At 43.3% G+C, this 17,335-nt stretch overlaps 1 protein-coding gene across 3 annotated transcripts in view; it reads left to right on the top strand.

Moving 5' to 3' along the window:
• CFAP54 (cilia and flagella associated protein 54) overlaps window positions 1–17,335 on the top strand; it is a 615,020-nt gene that overhangs the window by 47,915 nt on the left and 549,770 nt on the right. For all 3 annotated transcript variants that reach the window (XM_077265522.1, XM_077265521.1, XM_077265523.1), the window contains 2 exons: window positions 9,053–9,166; window positions 14,623–14,724. In XM_077265522.1, coding sequence (XP_077121637.1) covers window positions 9,053–9,166; window positions 14,623–14,724 — 216 coding nt within the window. The remainder of the gene's footprint in view (window positions 1–9,052; window positions 9,167–14,622; window positions 14,725–17,335) is intronic.

Raw genomic sequence — 17,335 nt, 5'->3', positions numbered from 1 at the left:
TCCGGGAATTGTTCTGGGTTCTCATTGAGCTCACCATACAGGGTGTGATATGCACCACGGCTCTCACGCAGTTCTACAATGGGGTGTTGCCAAAACCGCCTACGCCTTGTCCTTCTCTGTCTTTCCCGGTTTCGGTGTTGCTCCCAAGCAAACGCACATGCCAGAAAAATCTTGATGCTCAGATCCAGTTTGAAGTAATAGCTATCCATGTGAAGATCCATCTTCTCACAGGACACAGGAGCAAAATCTGAAGATTTCAGCTGTCCTAGGGTCTATATATAGATTTCACATAATACACGCCCTCTGTAGTCCCATTGGCTGGTTCTTGCATCTAGATTTTTTCTCTGGTAAATTTTTGCGACATGCGCACAAAAAACGCAAACGCATGGAAAACGCAAGCAAAAGCATGTAAACGCTGCGTTTTAATGACGCATATATTTAATAAACTGAGCAGAGCATGATGCCCCAAAAGAACCAATAACCACAACACAACATGACAACTATTGTGCAAACTAGAAATTTTATTGACAAATGCAAAAATACTAAAAACAACACAGATATATGAGGGTATGGTGTATGACTACTATGAACACCATCAGGAACACGCATAAGTGCAAAAGTCACAAGGGTACAATTGTAAAGCCCTATGGCATGGTAATACAAGTAACGTTTGCAGTATAATGCACCATGTGGAAATACCACGGAGGGGGGGAGAGTGGGCACTATATTGTGTCAAATGACCAATAACTTAATGCAGGAAAATCCCACCATGCCTAACACCCGCCCCTATTGCAACTGCCCGAGAATAAATATATAGTAACTAAACCATGAACTGCCAACTGAGCTTACCCATGTATGCGATGTCCTGTGTATGGTGTCCAAAGAAAAATGCCCCGACGCACGTTTCGCGATTGTCGCTTCTTCGGGAGGCAGTGTAAGTGTGGCAAACTGAGGAGTGTTTTGTATCATTGTAGCAGCTGCTGCTAATTAGCGTTGGTGATAAGCGGCGCATGCGGGTGGACACACTCAGACGCGCCGCGCTACTTCCGGCCATCCCAGCGGCGCACAGAGAAGGGAAATATCCCCGTGACGTCATCAGATCTGTGCGTCGCTGTTAAAGGATGCCGTTAGGAGGCGCGGCTTATCCAAGAATCCATTGCGCATGCGCGCCACCCGCGGCCATTTTGGAAAAGGGAATGAGTGCTGGCAAGTCGGAATAAAGGTAAAATATAGCTGTACATTTATAGAAAGACATGAAATGTATATAAATTGGACCAAAGAACCCACGCTACCGTTAGAACACAATGAATCATAAATAATTAACATAAGACTGATGCTGGACATAAAAAAGATGGAAATAACATCAATAAATACATAATGCTCTATAAGTGCTAAGAAAGCGGCAAACATTGCCACTTCCCCTCTGATATATAATCAGAGAAGGTTCTCCCAGCAGATACACAGCCTCTTCCAAATGGGCACGCTTAGAGATGGCATCACCGGCAGAACGATGTAAAAGGTGCAATACAGCTGTAGCTAAAATATGAAAACAAAAGGAAAAAGACAATGATTAAAAACCCAAATTAAAAGCAAAAGAAACAGGGAGACAATGTTTTAATACAAGACGCGCCTATAGAAAAGGGACAAACGATAATTTTTCATTAAGGCCATTCGGGGCCATAGTCCCCAGGAGCACAATCCAGCGACACTCGACTTGTGCTAACGTACGTTTGGGGTCGCCACCCCTATTGCCCAGATGGACCCGATCGATACCCCGTACCTTAAATGTGTCAGGGTTGCAATTATGATATGTCTTGAAATGTCTTGGGATCGTTTTAAGTTCCAAGATGTTATCAATGTCCCTAGCTGCTTCAATATCCCTGACATGTTCTCGGACCCTGACACGAAGTTCACGAGATGTGAGACCTACATAGATTAAATTGCATGCACAAGTAGCGTAGTACACCACATAAGTGGTGCTACACGATATATAACTTGTGATCCGGAAGTCCCTACCTCCCCCAGCCGCAGAAAAGGAAGTGGTTCTGATGATGTTTTTGCATGCCTTACAGGAGCCGCAGGGAAAACAACCCCACCTTGGTGGTCCTGAACCAAAAATTCTTGGGGGTGCAGGGACGTAGTGACTCCTCACCAGCTGATCTTTAAGACTCTTCCCCCTTCTCGCTGTAAGAAGGGGGCGGTCCGGCAAGATGCTGTTAAGGGTGGGCTCAGTTTTCAGTACAGACCAGTGTCTCTGCAGAACCTCCCGGATGTCATCCCACCTGTTGTTAAATGTAGAGATAAACCTTATCGGCTGATCTCTCACAACAGGAGTGGGTCTGGGAGGTCTGCAGAGCAACTGCTCTCTGGGGGAGCTCCTGGCACGTAAATAACCTTTTTTGATGACCCTCCTGCTGTAGCCCCGATCCCGGAACCGATCAGTAAGGTCCCGAGCCTGGCGCTCAAAGATCCCATCCGCAGAGCAGACTCTCTTCATTCTAAGGAACTGGCCTACTGGTATAGCTCGTATAGTTGACCTGGTGTGAGCTGAGCTAGAATGGAGCAGAGCATTAACCGATGTTTCCTTACGGAATACGTCCGTCTGTATAATCCCATCCTCACACCTCATTATTTTGATGTCCAAAAAATCTATCTCATTAGTAGCTATTCGATGGGTGAGCCGGATGTTACGGCTATTTTGATTCAGCTCTCGGATGAAATCAAGGAGAGCCAGCTCGGGACCCTGCCAAATCAGCAACACATCATCAATATAACGGTACCAGCACTGCACATGGGAGGCGGCGCATGCGCCCTCCCCAAAAACCTCCCTCTCCCAATGTCCGAGAAAGAGGTTAGCGTACGAGGGCGCACACGCCGCGCCCATGGCAGTGCCGCGGTTCTGTAAAAAATACCGATCTTTAAATAGAAAAAAATTGTGTGTTAGAATGAAGTGTAAGAGTTCCAAGATCAGGGCCCGCATCAGGGGGTCAAGGTTACTCATGCTCAAAAAGAACTCCACCGCCTCTAACCCGTCATCATGTTTGATGCTGGAGTAGAGGGACTCCACGTCAACTGTCGCAAAAACCATATCAGGCTCCAATGTAAGGCCATCCAGTCTCCTCAGGACGTCCGTAGTGTCTCTGACATAGGAGGGGAGCGACTCCACTAATGGATGCAGATAGAATTCAATGAACTTGCACACAGGGTCGCATAGCCCTCCCATGCCAGAGACAATCGGACGCCCCGGGGGTTCGACCGGATCCTTATGAACCTTCGGCAGTAGGTAGAAGGTAGGGACCACCGGATATTCAACAAGAAGACCCTCAAACACCTTTTTTGATATAATACCTCGTGTCAGGGCCCGATCAAGAATCTCAAAAAGAGTCCTCGAAAACCCAGATAATGGGTTACATGTCAGGGGTATATATGATTCACGATCCCTCAACTGACGAAAGGCCTCCCTTTCGTACTTCACTGTCGGCCAGATGACCACGTTCCCCCCCTTATCTGCAGGTTTTATCACAATATCCTGCATAGACCTGAGTTCTTTTAAGGCTCTACATTGTGCAGATGTTAAATTGTTGCCCCTCTTATCACTCGGAATTTTCTTGAGATCCTCCACCACCAATTTATTGAAGATGTCAATCTGGGGACAAAGTGAAAAGGGAGGGAACGTGGTACATCTACGCACGACAGAGGTAGGAAAGGTACCTGTGGCTGGTGGATCCGACTCTCCTGCAAGCTCCTCCAAAGCAGCCAATGCCTCATGCTCGAGTGTTGTATCGGGTCTGAAGGTATCCTGAGGTTTAAAATGTAGCTTACGTAGAAGGACCTTCCTCAGGAACAACTGTGTGTCCTTCATAGCTGTAAAATAATTGAACTTATTAGTGGGGACAAAAGTCAACCCTAAACCCAAGACATTAAGCTGATCTTTAGATAACACATGATCTGACAGGTTGATTACCTCCAGATGGTTAGTGGGTTTAGATTTTTTCTCCACAGATTGGGGTGGGGTAACCCTGCGTTTACTTTTTCCTTTGCGATTCCAAGCCTTCCCAATTCCCAACCTTTCAGTGAACATATGATTCGTTTGACTACTACTGGCTTGATCCTCCTCCATAGAGGATGCAGATGAAAACGAATTACGATGAACTGGAGGCTTCACTTGGGTGGGTAACTTTTTCTTCCACCTATACACATAATTGTTTTTGTAATCCATTACATCCCTCTGATATTTTTTAGTCTTCGATGCAACGATGTCTTTTTCCCACCTCTGAAAGTCCCCCTCCAACTCATCATTAAGTTTGTTCTGAGCTGTTGTTGACAAGCTGTTACACAAAGATTCTTGTAGGGAACCAATCTCCTTTTCCACCTCTTCCAAGGAGGTGGTATTTGATTTAATTAATAGCTCCATATACCCTCTCGAGCAGTTGGAGGACAACCCCTCCCATTCCTTCCTAAGGAGCTCATCTTCCACAGTGAAAGAAGGGAAAACTTGTACCCTCAATCCCCTCGGGATCAGGCCCTTGGCCAGATAGCGCTCCAAAAAAGCCCTATTCCACCACAGGCGCGTTTTCTTGTTAAGTAACCCCTTTAATTTAGTTAAAAAAAAGACATCGTTGCATCGAAGACTAAAAAATATCAGAGGGATGTAATGGATTACAAAAACAATTATGTGTATAGGTGGAAGAAAAAGTTACCCACCCAAGTGAAGCCTCCAGTTCATCGTAATTTGTTTTCATCTGCATCCTCTATGGAGGAGGATCAAGCCAGTAGTAGTCAAACGAATCATATGTTCACTGAAAGGTTGGGAATTGGGAAGGCTTGGAATCGCAAAGGAAAAAGTAAACGCAGGGTTACCCCACCCCAATCTGTGGAGAAAAAATCTAAACCCACTAACCATCTGGAGGTAATCAACCTGTCAGATCATGTGTTATCTAAAGATCAGCTTAATGTCTTGGGTTTAGGGTTGACTTTTGTCCCCACTAATAAGTTCAATTATTTTACAGCTATGAAGGACACACAGTTGTTCCTGAGGAAGGTCCTTCTACGTAAGCTACATTTTAAACCTCAGGATACCTTCAGACCCGATACAACACTCGAGCATGAGGCATTGGCTGCTTTGGAGGAGCTTGCAGGAGAGTCGGATCCACCAGCCACAGGTACCTTTCCTACCTCTGTCGTGCGTAGATGTACCACGTTCCCTCCCTTTTCACTTTGTCCCCAGGTTGACATCTTCAATAAATTGGTGGTGGAGGATCTCAAGAAAATTCCGAGTGATAAGAGGGGCAACAATTTAACATCTGCACAATGTAGAGCCTTAAAAGAACTCAGGTCTATGCAGGATATTGTGATAAAACCTGCAGATAAGGGGGGGAACGTGGTCATCTGGCCGACAGTGAAGTACGAAAGGGAGGCCTTTCGTCAGTTGAGGGATCGTGAATCATATATACCCCTGACATGTAACCCATTATCTGGGTTTTCGAGGACTCTTTTTGAGATTCTTGATCGGGCCCTGACACGAGGTATTATATCAAAAAAGGTGTTTGAGGGTCTTCTTGTTGAATATCCGGTGGTCCCTACCTTCTACCTACTGCCGAAGGTTCATAAGGATCCGGTCGAACCCCCGGGGCGTCCGATTGTCTCTGGCATGGGAGGGCTATGCGACCCTGTGTGCAAGTTCATTGAATTCTATCTGCATCCATTAGTGGAGTCGCTCCCCTCCTATGTCAGAGACACTACGGACGTCCTGAGGAGACTGGATGGCCTTACATTGGAGCCTGATATGGTTTTTGCGACAGTTGACGTGGAGTCCCTCTACTCCAGCATCAAACATGATGACGGGTTAGAGGCGGTGGAGTTCTTTTTGAGCATGAGTAACCTTGACCCCCTGATGCGGGCCCTGATCTTGGAACTCTTACACTTCATTCTAACACACAATTTTTTTCTATTTAAAGATCGGTATTTTTTACAGAACCGCGGCACTGCCATGGGCGCGGCGTGTGCGCCCTCGTACGCTAACCTCTTTCTCGGACATTGGGAGAGGGAGGTTTTTGGGGAGGGCGCATGCGCCGCCTCCCATGTGCAGTGCTGGTACCGTTATATTGATGATGTGTTGCTGATTTGGCAGGGTCCCGAGCTGGCTCTCCTTGATTTCATCCGAGAGCTGAATCAAAATAGCCGTAACATCCGGCTCACCCATCGAATAGCTACTAATGAGATAGATTTTTTGGACATCAAAATAATGAGGTGTGAGGATGGGATTATACAGACGGACGTATTCCGTAAGGAAACATCGGTTAATGCTCTGCTCCATTCTAGCTCAGCTCACACCAGGTCAACTATACGAGCTATACCAGTAGGCCAGTTCCTTAGAATGAAGAGAGTCTGCTCTGCGGATGGGATCTTTGAGCGCCAGGCTCGGGACCTTACTGATCGGTTCCGGGATCGGGGCTACAGCAGGAGGGTCATCAAAAAAGGTTATTTACGTGCCAGGAGCTCCCCCAGAGAGCAGTTGCTCTGCAGACCTCCCAGACCCACTCCTGTTGTGAGAGATCAGCCGATAAGGTTTATCTCTACATTTAACAACAGGTGGGATGACATCCGGGAGGTTCTGCAGAGACACTGGTCTGTACTGAAAACTGAGCCCACCCTTAACAGCATCTTGCCGGACCGCCCCCTTCTTACAGCGAGAAGGGGGAAGAGTCTTAAAGATCAGCTGGTGAGGAGTCACTACGTCCCTGCACCCCCAAGAATTTTTGGTTCAGGACCACCAAGGTGGGGTTGTTTTCCCTGCGGCTCCTGTAAGGCATGCAAAAACATCATCAGAACCACTTCCTTTTCTGCGGCTGGGGGAGGTAGGGACTTCCGGATCACAAGTTATATATCGTGTAGCACCACTTATGTGGTGTACTACGCTACTTGTGCATGCAATTTAATCTATGTAGGTCTCACATCTCGTGAACTTCGTGTCAGGGTCCGAGAACATGTCAGGGATATTGAAGCAGCTAGGGACATTGATAACATCTTGGAACTTAAAACGATCCCAAGACATTTCAAGACATATCATAATTGCAACCCTGACACATTTAAGGTACGGGGTATCGATCGGGTCCATCTGGGCAATAGGGGTGGCGACCCCAAACGTACGTTAGCACAAGTCGAGTGTCGCTGGATTGTGCTCCTGGGGACTATGGCCCCGAATGGCCTTAATGAAAAATTATCGTTTGTCCCTTTTCTATAGGCGCGTCTTGTATTAAAACATTGTCTCCCTGTTTCTTTTGCTTTTAATTTGGGTTTTTAATCATTGTCTTTTTCCTTTTGTTTTCATATTTTAGCTACAGCTGTATTGCACCTTTTACATCGTTCTGCCGGTGATGCCATCTCTAAGCGTGCCCATTTGGAAGAGGCTGTGTATCTGCTGGGAGAACCTTCTCTGATTATATATCAGAGGGGAAGTGGCAATGTTTGCCGCTTTCTTAGCACTTATAGAGCATTATGTATTTATTGATGTTATTTCCATCTTTTTTATGTCCAGCATCAGTCTTATGTTAATTATTTATGATTCATTGTGTTCTAACGGTAGCGTGGGTTCTTTGGTCCAATTTATATACATTTCATGTCTTTCTATAAATGTACAGCTATATTTTACCTTTATTCCGACTTGCCAGCACTCATTCCCTTTTCCAAAATGGCCGCGGGTGGCGCGCATGCGCAATGGATTCTTGGATAAGCCGCGCCTCCTAACGGCATCCTTTAACAGCGACGCACAGATCTGATGACGTCACGGGGATATTTCCCTTCTCTGTGCGCCGCTGGGATGGCCGGAAGTAGCGCGGCGCGTCTGAGTGTGTCCACCCGCATGCGCCGCTTATCACCAACGCTAATTAGCAGCAGCTGCTACAATGATACAAAACACTCCTCAGTTTGCCACACTTACACTGCCTCCCGAAGAAGCGACAATCGCGAAACGTGCGTCGGGGCATTTTTCTTTGGACACCATACACAGGACATCGCATACATGGGTAAGCTCAGTTGGCAGTTCATGGTTTAGTTACTATATATTTATTCTCGGGCAGTTGCAATAGGGGCGGGTGTTAGGCATGGTGGGATTTTCCTGCATTAAGTTATTGGTCATTTGACACAATATAGTGCCCACTCTCCCCCCCTCCGTGGTATTTCCACATGGTGCATTATACTGCAAACGTTACTTGTATTACCATGCCATAGGGCTTTACAATTGTACCCTTGTGACTTTTGCACTTATGCGTGTTCCTGATGGTGTTCATAGTAGTCATACACCATACCCTCATATATCTGTGTTGTTTTTAGTATTTTTGCATTTGTCAATAAAATTTCTAGTTTGCACAATAGTTGTCATGTTGTGTTGTGGTTATTGGTTCTTTTGGGGCATCATGCTCTGCTCAGTTTATTAAATATATATGTTTGGGAGTTTGCCCCTCCCCCTCCTTTTTCAGTGGAGTGCAATGGGCACGTCCTATGGAAGGGATTTTGTTATTTATAAGTATATCCGCATGATTGGTATTTCTTTTGGTTTTAATGACGCATGCGGTAACCGTAAGCGTTTTAAAAACGCTGCGTTTACACGCGTTTTCATGCGTTTTTCGTGTCCTTGCGTTTGCGGATTAAACGCTGCAGATTAAAACGCTAATGTGAAAGTAGCCTAAGAGAGCAGTAGTCAGCGAGCCCTAGGTGTCTCAGCAGGAAGTGAGCAAGGAGTGGAGCTCCTTGGCTGCCAGGGTGGACTGCAACAATAATAACTAAAGAAATCTATTTTCTTTTTTATTATTCATGGAAGAGAAGAGGGTTTATGTTTCCTTTTTCATTTGTATTTATAGAGTACAAATAATTACATTTTCCATAAACTTCAGAATGAATATTCATTGCTGAGCACCGAACTTGGCTTCTGAACTTCCCGATTCACATAGGATTATAATGCAATTAATATTTTTGTTTACTGGCCTATTGTTTCTTTGTATGAATGACAAGGTGATTGAGACATCTCCTGTTTGATATTTGTGTGTTTTTCTAGGTGTTTGCGCGCCGTGCTCTCGGTAAGATCAGCGAGCTTAGTCAGCTTGAACATATGAGCGATTCCTCATACAACGAAGAGACAAAGAAAGCTTTTAAAGAGTCCACTCTTAAGGTAAACAAACATTTGCTCGCCTTAAGAAGTGAAGTGATTGTAGATGCCAGACATGACTTACAAGCTCAGTAAGATATTCATAGACGCAAGTCAGGGAACAAGACATGGAATACTGCCGGTGGGGTTACTTGTACACACTACAGAAGTCCCGCTGCTGCTTACTGCTACTGAAGCATGTAGGAAGATTTCCTTGTGTATTACAGCTGCCTTGTTTCCAATAACATATCCGGAACTGGATACAGTATGAATAGAAATGGACCCGTGTACACACTGCAATACATCCTTAATGCTGTGTAGTAATATATGTCAGGGGTAGGTTGAGATAAGGCTTCAAATCTGCCTAGAAATTCACAAGTTTAGTGTTTCGCATAACTGTTTCACAGGATCATCAACCCGTCATACAGAGGAGACCAGTTATAGTCATTGAAACAGAGAAAGCATCTACAAAAGGGAAATGCAGTTCTGTGTGTTAAATAGGCTGTCTAGGATTAGGCCAATAGCCTGCCATCACTCTGTGTGACCGGGGCGGTGCGCATGCTGTCACAGTCTCCTGGTATTCTCGATGTGAGAGGGCAGTCACCTGACTGCATGGATGCGATTTGCGTGCTTGAGGTCATGTGCCTACTAGACGCATTCAGCGATTTCCAATAGACGTGAACTGAGAGACGCTAGATCAGTCTAGTTGGCATGTGACCACAAGTATGAAAAACGCATGCATACAGTCAGGTGACCACCTCCTGGCATGGGGAATACCGGGAAATCATGGCAGTGTCCGTAATGCACTACATGGTGTCACAATCTGAAGTCTGCAGTCACATAGAGTATCCATGGTTACGACCACTGATATAGTGGCAGTTAGTTAGCTAGTTGTCGTAACTATGGATACTTTAGATCCTGCAATGCCTGCACATGAGGAAAAGAGACCAGAAAAACTATAAAACATTTCTAGTTGGAGGTATTTGCTAATATTATTATTATTACACCTACAACATATTGGGATCGGATTTTGTAGATGGAGAATACTCCTTTAAGGAAAAGTTCAAAACGTCTATTTTCTTAAAAGGCGCAAACACAGGAGAAAGTACATGTACTTAAACACTGTTGTGTAAGAGCACCTATTATATCCAGCCCCCTAAACTATAAGGCTGGAGTCACACTAACATTTAAAAATTCGGTCCGATGTTGATCGAGAAAAGTAGGATAAGTGTCATGAGAGTACAATGCGATTCTAAGCAAGTAGCATCCATCTGACATTCATATACAGTCCGTATGCAATAAATATTTAACATCAGATTTTACATACCGTAATTCTCTGACATTTGTTTTCTAACGAATAAAACAATATTATATACAGATATAGCTAGGTAGATGATAGATGGCATTGAGATACATAATCAGTGCCTTACGTGTGTAGTTTTCTGCACTTGTATTTATTTAAAAACTAAATAAATACAAGAAAAAAATGGCGTGGGGGCACTAATTTTTACTAACCAGCTGAGGGAAAGCGGAGAGCTGATCTTAATAGCTTAGGAAAGAGGTAATAAACATGGAGCTTACCAGGCTATTGATTTCTCACAACTATCTGCGTAGCTTTTACTAGTTAATACAAAGTGGGGACCCCCAAAAAAATAACCAGCAAAAGCTAAACAGACAAATGCGGGCTGATATTGATAGCCTTGGAAGGATCCCCTCCCAGAATAAGAACATCAGCCGTTATCCGCCACAGAAATAGCACACCCATTAGATGCGCCAATTCTAGCGCTTAGCCTCCGATCTTCCCACTTGCCCTGATGTGGTGGCAAGAGGGGTGATATTTGGGGGGGATGATGTCAGCTGACATCAATCCCGGGAGTTAGTAATGGAGAGGCGTCTATAAGACACCCCCATTACTAACTCCATAGTCAAATGCAAAAAGACAAGCAGAACAAAGTCCTTTATTTGAAATAAAAACTTCCTGACCTTCTTTAAGCCATTTATTAACCCCTTCATGACCTTGGGATTTTCCGTTTTTCCGTGTTCGTTTTTCACTCCCCTCCTTCTCAGAGCCATAACTTTTTTATTTTTCCGTCAATTTGGCCATGTGAGGGCTTATTTTTTATTTTTATTCGGGACGAGTTGTACTTTTGAACGACATCATTGGTTTTACCATGTCGTGTACTAGAAAACAGGAAAAAAATTCCAAGTGCAGTGAAATTGCAAAAAAAGTGCAGTCCCACACTTGTTTTTTGTTTGGCTTTTTTGCTAGGTTCACTAAATGCTAAAACTGACCTGCCATTATGATTCTCCAGGTCAGTACGAGTTCATAGATACCTAACATGACTAGGTTATTTTTTATCTAAGGGGTGAAAAAAAATTTCAAACTTTGCTAAAAAAAATAATAAATTGCGCCATTTTCCGATACCTGTAGCGTCTCCATTTTTCTTGACCTGGGGTCGGTTGAGGGCTTATTTTTTGCGTGCTGAGCTGGTGTTTTTAATGATACCATATCGGTGCAGATACGTTCTTTTGATCACCCGTTATTGCATTTTAATGCAATGTCATGGCGACCAAAAAAACGTAATTCTGGCGTTTCAAATATTTTTCTCGCTACGCTGTTTAGTGATCAGGTTAATGCTTTTTTTTTAATTGATAGATCGGGTGATTCTGAACATGGCGATACCAAATATGTGTAGGTTTGATTATTTTTTTTATTGATTTATTTTGATTGGGGCGAAAGGGGGGTGATTTAAACTTTTATATTTTTTTTTATTTTTTTAACTTTTTTTTTTTTTACCTTTGCCATGCTTTTATAGCCTCCATAAGAGGCTAGAAGCTGGCACCACTCGATCGGCTCTACTACATAGCAGCGATCTGATGTTCTCTGCTATGTAGCAGAAATGCAGGTGTGCTATGAGCGCCGACCACAGGGTGGCGCTCACAGCTACCGTGGATCAGTAACCATAGAGGTCTCAAGGACCTCTATGGTTACAATGCTGAAGCATCGCCGACCTCCGATCATGTGACTGGGGTTGGCAATGCGATTATTTCCGGCCGCCCGTCCGGAAGCGGTAGGTAAATGCCGCTGTCTGCGTTTGACAGCGGCATTTAACTAGTTAATAGGTGCGGGCAGATCGCGATTCTGCCCACGCCTATTACGGGCACATGTCAGCTGGAGCAGGAGCCCTGCTAATGCAGCTGTGCTCGTGCCTGTAAGTCCCGGCGAATGAAGGAAATGTAGGTCAATGACCTATAGTTACCTTCAGTCGCGGTGATGCGCCCTCTACTGGATGTCCTCATGAACTGCAGCCTGGGAACTTTTTCCCACGCTCGACGTCATATGAGGACATCCAGTAGAGGGCGCATCACCGCGACTGAAGGTAACTATAGGTCATTGACCTACATTTCCTTCATTCGCCGGGGCTTACAGGCACGAGCACAGCTGCATTAGCAGGGCTCCTGCCTGTAAAATATTTTAACCCCTTCAGATGGATTACCTCGTGGGACGTGACAGGTCATCAGAGGGTATGTATATTGATGGTTTATTATTTTGCCAAGCGAGGGTCTTCAGGTGGATTGAGAGAGCAATAAAATATTAAAACAACCTGTGTGTTTATTTCATTAAAATACTTTTTAATAATGTGTGTGTGTTTTTTAACCCTTTCATACAATTGGCTTAATAATGGATAGGTGTCATAATTGACACCTCTCCATTATTAATCTGGCTTAATGTCACCTTACAATAGCAAGGTGGCATTAACCCTTCATTATCCCATATCCCACCGCAACAGGGGAGTGGGAAGAGAGTGGCCAAGTGCCAGAATAGGTGCAACTTCCAGATGTGCCTTTTCTGGGGTGGCTGGGGGCAGATGTTTGTAGCCAGGGGGCCAATAACCATGGACCCTCTCTAGGCTATTAATATCTGCCCTCAGTCACTGGCTTTGCCACTCTGGTGGAGAAAATTGCGCGGGAGCCCACGCCAATTTTTTCCGCGATTTAACCCTTTATTTTACAAGCTACAGCGCCGAAATTTTGCACATACACACTACTAACAGTAGTGTGGAATATGCAAAAAAAAGGGGGATATGACATGGTTTATTGTATGTAAACCATTTCTCATATCATGTCGGGTTTAGGCAGGAGAAATGAAAAGCCGGCAATTGAATTACCGGCTTTTCAACATTATCGCGCTGAAGCAAATATTAAAAAAGTATGCTCCCCCATTGACTTGCATTGGGTTTCGTGTTTTGGCCGATCCCCGACCCCGACTTTTCAATAAGATCGGCCAATTTCACTCGACCCGACTTTTGAGAAAGTCGGGTTTCGTGAAACCCGACTCGATCTCAAAAAATGAAAAGTCGCTCAACCCTAGTCATAATCATGAATACCTAAGATCCTGCACATGATGAGGAAATCGACATAGCAAATAAGAAAAACTATACTACATTTCTAATTGGAGGTATTTGCTAATATTATTATTAGTAGTACACCTACTACATATTGGGATAGGATCTTTGAGATGGAAATACTCCTTTAGCTCTATCTAAAAGTTATTCCTTCCGATGACCTAATGCCACTGTCTTTACTTTGAGAAAGTCATTTCAACTTTCACGGAAAAAAGAATTAAGCGACTGAATTCCAACCAGCCATTCCTTATGTCCCCTGATTTAATCTGCCATATTAGACGTTCCCCATACACATAGTCGGTCGACTTTTATTGGAGGAAAAAGCAACTGATTAAGGAGGGCAATGGATATGAATGAGACCCCACCGATCTGCTATTAATGACATAGCTTAGAGATAGGTGTTTGATGACCTATGTCTGGATAACCCAGTTAAGTAAAGGAAGTAACGGCTTCTGGATACCTTATGCTGGGATCCACATTGTACACTTATGGGGGAGGATCCAGACCACTTTCTGTGCCAATTACAACAAGAAGTGACCAATTTTTTTTAAGGCAATTTGTCCAAATAGCTTTACAGACCTGTTTTCTCCCGGAATAGTCCACAGGATTGTGAATTACAAACACTTATTTGTCACTGGTTTTGTAAGTAAGAAAGTACATGCGACTGCCTTGGTTCCCTGGTTTTATGTTCTCACGTGCCAGTTCATGCCAATAGACCTTTACCAGAATGATTGACGTAGTCTATGGTGCCTGGGTCCCATAAATGAAGGGAAGGGGTCTGCAGCGATTTTTATTGGCTCTTTACATACTTTTTTCCTATTGACAGAATACTTTTTGGTATACATACAATTTATAATAATAAACGCTAGTGGAATATGATCAGAGATGCGACACCTAGCAGAGAATAGTCTATCCCTCGGTAAGGTGGTCAACACGGCTGTCTGCATGAGGCCTAAATTACAGACAAATGTCATTGATGTCATTTTTAATTGTGAGTTGCTATTCAAGGGGAAATTTTCCTACTGATATAAAGTGAGTTGTTTTATGGGACTAACTGAATGCATTCATTGTTAGATGGCAGTAATGATCTTCAAAAGAGCCGTTTTTGAGTCAAGAAGAAAACCAAAAGGAATCCTTCGCCCCAAGCTGAAAAATAATCTAAAAGAAGCGGAAAAGGTTGGTTTGGGAATAGGACCCTTTCTGTTTTAGGGAGTACTTTCTTTGCAATTGTATTGTCATTTTTATTGTTTATTGTTCTAAGCACGACAATGGGGTCTTCATCAGAATACCTGGCATTGCCATAAAAGATAGTCTGTGGGCCGATAGAACTAATGGGGAGTATCATTCAGTCCTAAGTATCTACTATCAGCCAAAGGAGCCATTATTGTATTTTAGAAGGACTATTAGGGTAATTTTTATAGATAACTTTATTCTGCACTTTACATAAGATAAGATAAAAAAAACATTTATTATACTATAGACGTTATATATTTTTGGAAGGATTACTGTATTTGCTGTCGGACTGTCCAAAAGGTTAATAATCCTGAAAGCTGAATATGTAAGAAAGTAAAAGTGAGATTTTGTGTTTCTTAGGAGAATTTCTATGTGTGTACAATTAGTGGGCAACTATTAGTGAGAAGAATTATTATGGAACTAACTGAATCTCAATAGTTTATTTTCATCTGTTAAAGTGAGAGCAATAACAAATAATAATAACCAAACAACTCAAAATGTACAAAAGTAAATGTTTGACATTTCCAAAACATATCCGTAACCAATACAGGCACCCTTCTTTTCTATAACAGTTATAAGTCTTCCATCCATGGATCAGTCAGTTTCGTAATCTGACGACAACCAACCACAGCCTCCCAGACACGGGTCAGAGGTGTACGGTTTTCCTTCACTGTAATTCTCCAGTGTGCCCTGGGCCATAATGGCCATGTGATATTTTTTGATTTTAACGTTAGGCCACCGGTGCTTTCAATAGTTACTTATTTTAAACATTTTTTGGTTTAGACACTTTTCAAAAGTGAATTAATTCAACACCTGTCTTTTACCATCACAGGGCACTTCACAATAATATAAACAACTAATCCGACATAATTACATGTGGGAAGAAGAAGAGATCCCAATACTGATTAAAACCAATGTTTATTAATAACTAGTTAAAAATCAACATCATAAAAAAGCAAAAATTACCATAGGGGACACCACCATACAAGGATGTATAAATATATATACTCAATGATATATTATATATACTAAATAGTAATGTGACTGCATACAATGAAAACCAAACAACAATAATCCAAATCTAATTCCACAATAATATGCACAAATGAGCAATCCTTATATCACATAATTCAATGTTCAATATCCACACTGGTCCATTATAAAGGGTTACTTTGGAGCACACATGCGGTTATTAGCATTTCTGCCCTCCGTAATGCCACTGTGCTGTTTACTATAACTTCGGTATAGGCAGATAATGTGATTGTCACAATGGGTACTGGGTAGAGTACAGCTGGTTACCCGGGCCCCTGCGATATCCCTCAGACTAGGGACTACCCTATCTGTCCCTCTCCCAGAATTTACACTGATGGTGTGCTTGTCTGGGCCGCCAGGCCTGACCCTGACTCCTGTTTCAGTCCTATGCTGAAACCTCCACCCGCCACCCAGTGATAAGAACACACACCAACCCCTGCAGAAAGCACTGACAGGGAAAACTAAAAACGCACCACGCCGCAGACACACAGGAAAACACTATAATGTCCATAGGGCAAAACAAATACAAATATAGGAAGGAGAAATATGACAAAGGATAATACACCACCAGCTTCTCCTTGACCACCACTCCAGACCGAGATCACCAGGCACAAGACACAAGCTATAATCGGTGACGCCCAAAGTCCAGAATGACTATTTAAAGGCCGTGGGCGTGACCCAGTCTCCAATCCGATTACCAGCTAGATTAACCCCGGACAACCTGGATAAAGTCTAGCCGGCGCCACTGAGCGTATAGTGGACGAATGTGGAATTACCGCTGTCTGTCGGACGCCCTAGTGTGAATAGCGTCCGACATGACAGTGATTCTTTGTTTGGGCACGGTATACCGGCCACACTAATGAATTATGTGATAATAAGGATGGAATTAGATTTGGATTATTGTTGTGTGGTTTTCATTGTATGCAGTCAAATTACTATTTAGTATATATAATATATCATTGAGTATATATATTTATACACCCTTGTATGGTGGTGTCCCCTACGGTAATTTTTGCTTTTTTATGATGTTGATTTTTAACTAGTTATTAATAAACATTGGTTTTAATCAGTATTTGGATCTCTTCTTCTTCCCACATGTAATTATGTGGGACTAGTTGTTTATACTTTTCAAAAGTGTACAGAAAAGAAGAGAATGACTAAGTGTTGTCCTAGATCAATTATGTTCAAAACCTTTTTGGCACAAAAACTATGCAAAGCCATGCAAGAGATGGTGTACCGGTGAGACAGGGATATGATATGTACTGACCAACTAGCATACGTTCAGTGTGCCAGGATTGTTCTGTGTTTTATACACTTTTCTAAAGTGGCGAGAAGAGAAGGGAAGGGCTGCATAAGGTCCTAAAATGTACTTTATTTAGGCTGAAGCTACACGGCCGCTTTGTCTGCGACGCCTGCTGTGCACCCATAGTTCACTAGGTGTTACTACATTGCAGCGTAATAAAAGTGATTGGGGTCACGTAGTGACTGTGACAAGCAGATAGCAAAAAACTGTATTCCTGTT

This window comes from Ranitomeya variabilis, chromosome 5 (genome assembly GCF_051348905.1).
Source record: "Ranitomeya variabilis isolate aRanVar5 chromosome 5, aRanVar5.hap1, whole genome shotgun sequence".
Classification (NCBI taxonomy): Eukaryota; Metazoa; Chordata; class Amphibia; order Anura; family Dendrobatidae; genus Ranitomeya; species Ranitomeya variabilis.
Note: the sequence above shows the minus strand (reverse complement) of the source record. Positions and strands in the feature narration are given on the sequence as shown.